This window comes from Oncorhynchus nerka, linkage group LG15, assembly GCF_034236695.1.
Source record: "Oncorhynchus nerka isolate Pitt River linkage group LG15, Oner_Uvic_2.0, whole genome shotgun sequence".
In the NCBI taxonomy this organism is placed as follows: domain Eukaryota; kingdom Metazoa; phylum Chordata; class Actinopteri; order Salmoniformes; family Salmonidae; genus Oncorhynchus; species Oncorhynchus nerka.
The window spans coordinates 43,052,907-43,061,053 of NC_088410.1; the positions used below are offsets into that span (position 1 = coordinate 43,052,907).

Below are 8,147 nucleotides of genomic sequence, written 5' to 3' on the forward strand. Positions count from 1 at the left end.
CAGATCTGTGGATGGTAAGGGTTGAACACAAAACCATCCTAGTCTAATCTTTCCTTAATATAGAAGCCTGGGCCACAAAAATGTTCTGTGATCTCCACCATGTGGACACTTTGGAACAGAAAGGAAAGTGATTCCTCTTTATTACACCATCTTTGTTTGCATGTAATTGACATGTGATTCATTGTTCACTTTCAAAGTAATACAAAAGAGTAAAGAGTAAGAACTATACTACAAAGTATGCATGCAAGCTTCCTAACTGCTACTATAACAATACCAGTATGTTGAAGGATATTTGGAGATATGAATGGGGGGTGTATATGATACAGGAAACAAGACAAAATAAATCATTTTGATGTTATAATTTTCATTGTGAAAATGCATGACAATACAAGATACAGCAAGCCATAGCTCACTAGAGCTGGACGATAATGGACCAAAAAAAATCCATATCATGATTAATTGCCTGAATTGATGCAATAACGATAAAAAAATTGCACGACAAGTTTCTGTGCACCACCGTTAAAAAAAAAAAGATTGTTTAGTACTACTTCTCCTAGTTTGATGGTTGTAACCATCAATTGTCCCCTTAATAATCACCCATATTAGCAAACGTATTTCATTTCAAACGTCACATTTCTCTAGTATAGGATACTTATCTTAATGAACGATATCAGCTCAATCCCTGCGATAAGCGATCGGTGTCGATCATTTTCAGTTTATCGTCCCAGCTCTACAGCTCACTGTATACAAAAACACACCAACGAGTTCTACAAAATAAAATGGAAGTTTCACTTCTAAAATCAGTCAGATTATCAACCCCAAAGTAGGTTATTTAACAGTCCCATACCGGAATGAATCCATTTTATTTCTTTGTACACAGCAGTTTAGTAGACGGTGCCTCTTTAGATAGTAAATTCCCCTGAAAGTCTTTTTACAAACGTAGCAGATATGTTGCTGCTGCTTGGAGTGACTCTGGATAAGCTTTAGTAGGGCCGATGCTTCAGATCGACGCAGTTTCCACTTGGAGCTCTCAGAAAATCTGCTCTCCTGCTTGGGCATTTTGTGGCGGTGAGTGTTCAGGTATTCCAACCACTTGTTCCTGTGATTTCTTTCATGCTTCTTGAGGTTGTCTGCCCGGTGGAATACTTTGTAACACATTGAGCATGAGAAGGGTCGTTCAGTGGAATGTGTGTGCTTGTGGCGCTTCAGATGATCCGCCCGACCGAAGCTTAGGCCACACGCCTCACATTGGAACACCTTGCCAGCCTTAGTGTGAGCGTGATACCTATGTCTCCTGAGAGCGTTACGGTCCTTGAAACTTGTACCACAAGCTTTACAAAGAAAATGTCTTGATATGATGTGCATTTTACCGAGGTGGGTGTTAAGGTCCTCCTTCCGCCCGAATGTATCACCACAACAATGACAAAGATGAGGTTTCTCGTTGGTGTGCAGGCTCTCATGCCGCCTCAGGTGCTCGCGCCTCTTGAACTTCGTACCGCAATTTGAACAGACATGGGGAGTTTTATTCGAATGGATCATTCTGTGTTTTCCCAGATTTTTCACTGTACTAAATGTCTTGCCGCACCGGTGGCATGTATAACCGCCTGGTTCTGGGTGAGCAACTTCACGATGCAACATCAGTTCCTCTTCCTGTTCAAACCGCTTCCCACACTGCTGGCAGGCATGGTTTCTCACCTGATGAGTCTTTTCATGTGTACGCAACTCTCCCGGATCCCTGAATTTAACACCACAATCAGAACAGACAAAGGAACTGCCAGAATGAGAATAGCTGTGGCGCTTCAGGTGATCCTTTCGGCCAAAGTGTTGGCCACATTCCTCGCAGTGGTACACCTTGTATGCTTTCCTGCGGTCTTTGCGATCCTTTAAACACTTCCCGCAAAATGTAAACGAAACACGATATAGGAAATATTCCCCACAATTCTTGCAAATGAATTGTCTCGATCCATCCTCCTCCGTCTCTCCTACACTGTTTATGTTTATTTCAGGTTCCTCCTGACTTGTTGACTGATTGTCAACCCTTCGTGTCTGCAAGCCTTTCAAGGTGTCTTTAATGATATTGCCAACCGCTTTAAGGATTTTGCGGTACTGGTCTGGGTGTATGTCCCTGGCATGATTCTCAAACTCCAGTCCACTGGTGAGCTGTAGGACACAGAGTTGACAATAGAAAACATCCCCATCTTGGCTCACCCTACCTGCCTCTATGAAAGCCTTTACATGCTTACGCAGGTGGAAGCACTTGTGCTTTTGGAAAAGATCTGCCTTTTCAAAATGGCGGTCACATTCACAGCACGTTAATGCATTTGTGTTTTTGTGCAAGTTATTTTTCAGATGATAAATGTTCTGGTGCTTGTTGCGAGTTGTTTGCTTGTTGAATGCTCTACCACAAACCGGACATCTAATATTTTCTTTCGCTTCTGGTCCGTGCTTCTGTTTAGGAGGCACTCCTTCACTTTTGCCCTGTGCCCAAGCATGTCTTTTCTGGTGTTTTTGGTAAGATTTGAAAAACTTAAAAATCTTCCCACAGTCCAGACAAGGAAATGGAGGAGAACGTTTCGTGTCAGGCGTTTGCTGCTCAGCAGAAGATATTAAAATACATGCATCCTGATCATTAGTATCTTCACTGTTCTTCCTGTTTTTCTTGTTGGCCCTTACATGAGTTTCTGTGGCATCTTTCCTATTGCCTTGAAGACGCATAATAATCTTGGAAGTTGAAAGTTTCCTCTGTTTTTTGTGGCTTCTTTTGGTTCTCGTGATCCTGTGAGTCTTCTCGTGCTTTATGAAAGAAGTTACGTATTTGAACTCCTTACCACAGTGCTTGCAGGTGTGAAAGCCTTTCATTTTCTTATTGACACTTAGGCCAACTGCTTTGATCGACTTACCCTTTCTTCTTCCTCTCGTTCTTGGTACAACGTGAGTGTCCTGGTGCTTTGTAAACGAAGTTGGGTATTTAAACTCCTTCCCACAAGTCTTGCAGGTGTACAGGGCTTTGATATGAGTTTCCTCATGTTTTCGGAATGAAGTTAGATATTTGAACACCTTCCCACAAGTCATGCAGGTGTGCAGGGGTGAGACACCTTCTGTTTCCATTGACTTGGCCTTCTGTCTTCCTCTCTCACTTGCTACATCACATATTGAGTGAGAGCTTATCAAGTGCTGCTCCAGCTCCGGTTCGCTAGTGAAGGAGGCTTCGCAAGCATCACAGGGAAAGAACTGGAGTTCCACATTTGCAAAACCTTAACAAAAGACAGAAGCAACAAGGACAACGTTTAAATGCTTTTGACCTTGTATGTATTTCTAGAACAGTTAATAACCCAGTTATATCGCAACCCACAACCCAATAGCCTTGCTGTCTTCTCTTACCATGCCCATCATCATCATCCTCATGAAAGTCAGCATTCATCTCCATGTCCAGGCTGCCATGGATATTTTCAGGTAGATTGCTGTCCTTTACCTCGAGAACAAGCAAGTCTGGAGAGACGTCTGAGATCTCCAAGGTCATGATTTCGCCATTGGCATATCCAGATAGTGAGCTAGGAGGGTCCTCCCTCTCCAAATCAATGGACTCCATGTTATCGTCTTATCCTGAGCGCACATACACACACAAGATAATTCTACAAACAACTATCTCTTTAAAGATGTTAGATAAAGCTGAATGCAAGTGTTCGGGGACCTCAAATTGCCTGGCTACTCGGACTCCTTGCTCCAGCCAAACGCTACGCCTCGAGAACACCTAGAGCGTCCACATGCAAAATGATACACCACCTCATCTGGATATGTGTGCAACAAAAGTTCAACATTCACCTTCTACTACCGTTTCTGTAAAGCAGTCTACGCATACTTTTGATAAATCCAACTTGTATGCACCACACAGAACAAACTGCAACTGCCTCTGCAACGCAGCATTCCATTGGAAATGAATGTTGAACAACACGATCACACCAACAGCAATTTTCGTTTTGGTACCTGGTACAAATGTTGGATTTATCGAACGTATACATCAAATTGTATGCATAGACGGCTTGACAGAAATGGTAGCAGTGGAGTGTTGAACTTTTGTTGCGCACACATATCCATATCCATACCATTTAGCGCAATGACAGCGTGTCGCCTCGATCATACCGACAGTGTTATTGTGCAAAATTGTACACAGCATCATCTGGATATGTGTTCAGCAAAAGTTTAACATTCACCTTCTACTACTACCATGTCTGTCAAGCCGTCAACGCATACAATTTGATGTATACGTTCGCAAGGCAATCGCAGCGTTCCATTGGAAATGAATGTACTTGTCGTAGCTAGTTAACGAACGACAGAGCAGCGGGAAATATTGTAGTGTGTGTCGTCCGGCTAGATCTCAAATGTTATCATGGCCAAATTAACTACATTATTTGGTTTGACTTAACTTACATGTTATTTGGATTGTTATCTAGGTTAACTAGCTGTGGCTAAACTTCGCGGATGTTGGCTTTAAAAAAACGAACCATTGTTTCAGTTTTCAATCCAACTAGACTACTTTCAAGGTAAGTGACTATCTATTAAAATACCAAACTTCCGCAGAGAGCCTGAGCGCACGATAGCTAATAATTTCACTAATTTACCAGATACAAACCTAAAACAACATCGAATCACTCCGTTTGCTATCTGCAGTAGCTACCCCGCCATGTTGTCGTGCAGCCCACAAATGTGTTCGATTAGAAACAACAGTGTAATTGCTGGACTTGATCGATATAAAATAACGTTCTCGTCACTAGATTTCGTAGATGTCATTGTTAATAATTAACTAATTATTTGATAACAGTTACTCACCTATATTAATTTGATATCTTTTTTAAATGTACCTTGAATTAATTTGGAACGAAAAAAACGCAGAATAATAATTCCTTTTCGGAATTATTTATTCGAAACACACTTTATGTATCTGCTTCTGCAAACAGCAGGATCAGTGCTGTTCAAAATCTTTGGGACACGTTTGTCTACACTGTGCGTTTTTGATATTGTACTATATTTAGTTTACTTTAGACGCATGGGATTACTGTTTCATTATTATTTTATTACACATTTCTTGAATCAAGTCATGTGAATACATTTTCAAATGATCAGAACGTAATCATATTTTGGTATACACGACCGGGAAAAAGTCTTAGAACACCTATTCATTCAATGGTTTTTCTTTATTTTTACTATTCTCTACATTGTAGACACATGGAATAATGTAGTAACCAAAAAAGTGTTAAACATATCACATGTATTTTATATTTGAGATTCTTCAAATAGCCACCATTTGCCTTAATGCCAAGAGTGTGCAAAGCGGTCATCCTCTCAACCAGCTGGAATGCTTTTCGAACAGTCTTGAAGGAGTTTCCATACATGCTGAGCACTTGCTGGCTGCTTTTCCTTCACTCTGCGGTCCGACTCATCCCAAACCATCTCTATTTGGTTGAGGTCGGGGGATTGTGGAGGCCAGGTCATCTGATGCAGCACTCTATCACTCTCCTTCTTGGCAAAATAGCTCTTACAAAGCCTTGAGGTGTGTTGGGTCATTGTCCTGTTGAAAAATAAATGATCGCTGCAGAATGCTGTGGTAGCCATGCTGGTTTAGTGTGCCTTAAATTCTAAATAAATCACAGACAGTGTCACCAGCAAAGCACCCCCACACCATAACACCTCCTCCTCCATGCTTCATGGTTGGAAATACACATGCGGAGATCATACGTTCACCAACATCGCACAAAGACATGGCAGTTGGAACCAAAAATCTCCAATTTGGACTCCAGACCAAAGGACACATTTCCACCGGTCTAATGTCATTGCTCGTGTTTCTTGGTCCAAGCAAATCTCTTATTATTATTGGTGTCCTTTAGTAGAGGTTCCTTTGCAGCAATTTGACCATGAAGGCCTGATTCACACAGTCTCCTCTGAAAAGTTGATGTTACTTGAACTTGTGAAGCATTTATTTGGGCTGCAATTTCTGAGGCTGGTAACGCTAATGAACTTATCCTCTGCAGCAGAGGTATCTCTGGGTCATCCATTCCTGTGGTTGTCCTCATTTAAAAAAAAACTTTTTTAACCTTTATTTAACTAGGCAAGTCAGTTAAGAACAAATTCTTATTTTCAATGACGGCCTAGGAACAGTGGGTTAACTGCCTGTTCAGGGGCAGAACGATAGATTTGTACCTTGTCAGTTCGGGGATTTGAATTTGCACATTTTGGTTACTAGTCCAACAGTCTAACCCCTAGGCTACCCTGCCGCCTCATGATTGCCAGTTTCATCATAGCATGTGATGGTTTTTGCGCTTGCACGTGAAGAAACTTTTAAAAATCTTGAAATTTGTGGAGTGGTTGAAAAGACAGTTTTAATGACTCCAACGTACGTGTATGTAAACTTCCGACTTCAACTGTATAAACAATATCTGAAGAAATCCACACAGTCTCTCTAAGGTCAGGGCGTGACAGTAACCCCCCCCCAAGGTGCGGACTCCGGCCGCAAAACCTAAACCTATAGGGGAGGGTCTGGGTGGGCATCTATCCGCTGTGGCGGCTCTGGTGCGGGACATGGACCCTGCTCCACCTTAGGCTCGCAGCGGGCCCCGCAGCTGCCAGAGTTGCCCCTCGCAGCGGGCCCCGGACAGGAGGGCGACTCTGGCAGCTCTGGACAGGTGACAGGCACAGGACTCACCAGGCTGGGGAGACATATAGGCGGCCTCCTCCTTGGCCGAGGCACCGGACACACTGGGCTGTGGAGGAGCACTGGCGGTCTCGAGTGCAGAGCTGGCCCCACCCGTTCTGGCTGGATGCCAGCTTCCACCCGGCAAATGCGGGACGCTGGCACCGAGTATACCGGCCTGTGAATGCTCGGCCTAGACACAGTGCGCATCACCCCATAGCACATGCTCACCCCGTTAAGCAAGGGGAGTGGGCTCAGGTCTCCAACCTGACTCCGCCACACTCCCCGTGTGCCACCTTCCAAAAATGTTTTGGGGGCTGCCTCTCGGGCTTCCTTGCCAGCCGTGTTCCCTCATACTGCTGGTTCCCTTCTCCTGCTGCCTCCGCTCTCCTGGCTGCCTCCACCTATTCCCATGGGAGGCGATCCCTTCCAGCCAGGATCTCCTCCCATGTGTAGGATCCCTTGCCGTCCAGAATGTCCTCCCATGTCCAGTCCTCTATTCCACGCTGTTTGGTCCTTTGGTGGTGGGTAGTTCTGTAACGGCTGTTGGAAGGAGAGGACCAAGGCGCAGCGTGGTACGTGTTCATGCTTTTATTTGAACTGAACACTGAAATAACAAAAATAACAAAGAGAACGAACGAAACCGAAACAGTTCTGTCTGGTGCAGACACAAAAACAGAAAACATAGAACACAAAACATAGAATGCCCACGCCAACTCACGGGTCAGGGCGTGACACGGTCTCCCTGACGAGACTACGTCGAGTAAATAAACCACCTCTACCCTCCGTTCTATTTGCGAACGTACAATCACTGTATGAGCGCCGTTTGAGACTCTCCTATCAATGGGACCTGAAGAACTGTAATATCCTATGTTTCTCTGAGTCGTGGCTGAACAAGGACATAGACAATATACATCTGTCTGTTTTTCCTATGCATCGTCAAGACCGATCGGCAGCTTCAGGGAAAGGTTAAGGGGGTAGGTGTGTGTCTCTTTGTTAAGAACAGCTGGTGCACAATCTCTAATGTTAAGGAAGTCTCAAGGTTTGCTCGCCTGAGTTAGAATACCTCATGATGAACTTCAGACCATACTATTTACCAAGAAAGTTATCTATATTTTTCTTTGCTGTCTATTTACCACCACAAACCAATGCTGCCACTAAGACTGCACTCATGTATGTACCAAATGTATAGGGCCATAAGGAAACAAGACAATGCACATGCAGAGGCGGTGCTCCTAGTGGTTGGTGATTCCAAAGCAGGGAAACTGAAATTCGTCTTACCTCATTTTTACCAGCATGTCACCTGTGCAACTACAGGTGAAATGCATACAAAGCTCTTCTCGCCCTCCATTAGGCAAATCTGACCATAACTCTATCCTCCTGATTCCTGCTTACAAGCACAAACTCAAACAGGAAGTAACAGTGACGCACTCAATAAGGAAGTGGTCTGATGAAGCGGAAG

At 43.7% G+C, this 8,147-nt stretch overlaps 1 protein-coding gene across 1 annotated transcript; it reads right to left on the reverse strand.

The window, feature by feature from the left end:
• Positions 1–344: 344 nt before the first annotated feature.
• LOC115142733 (zinc finger protein 493-like) lies at positions 345–4,694 on the reverse strand. The gene is given in 3 exon segments (XM_065001625.1): positions 345–862; positions 865–3,254; positions 3,382–4,694. Coding segments are annotated over 3 exon segments (2,628 nt in total). The 5' UTR covers positions 3,590–4,694; the 3' UTR covers positions 345–832.
• Positions 4,695–8,147: the final 3,453 nt, after the last annotated feature.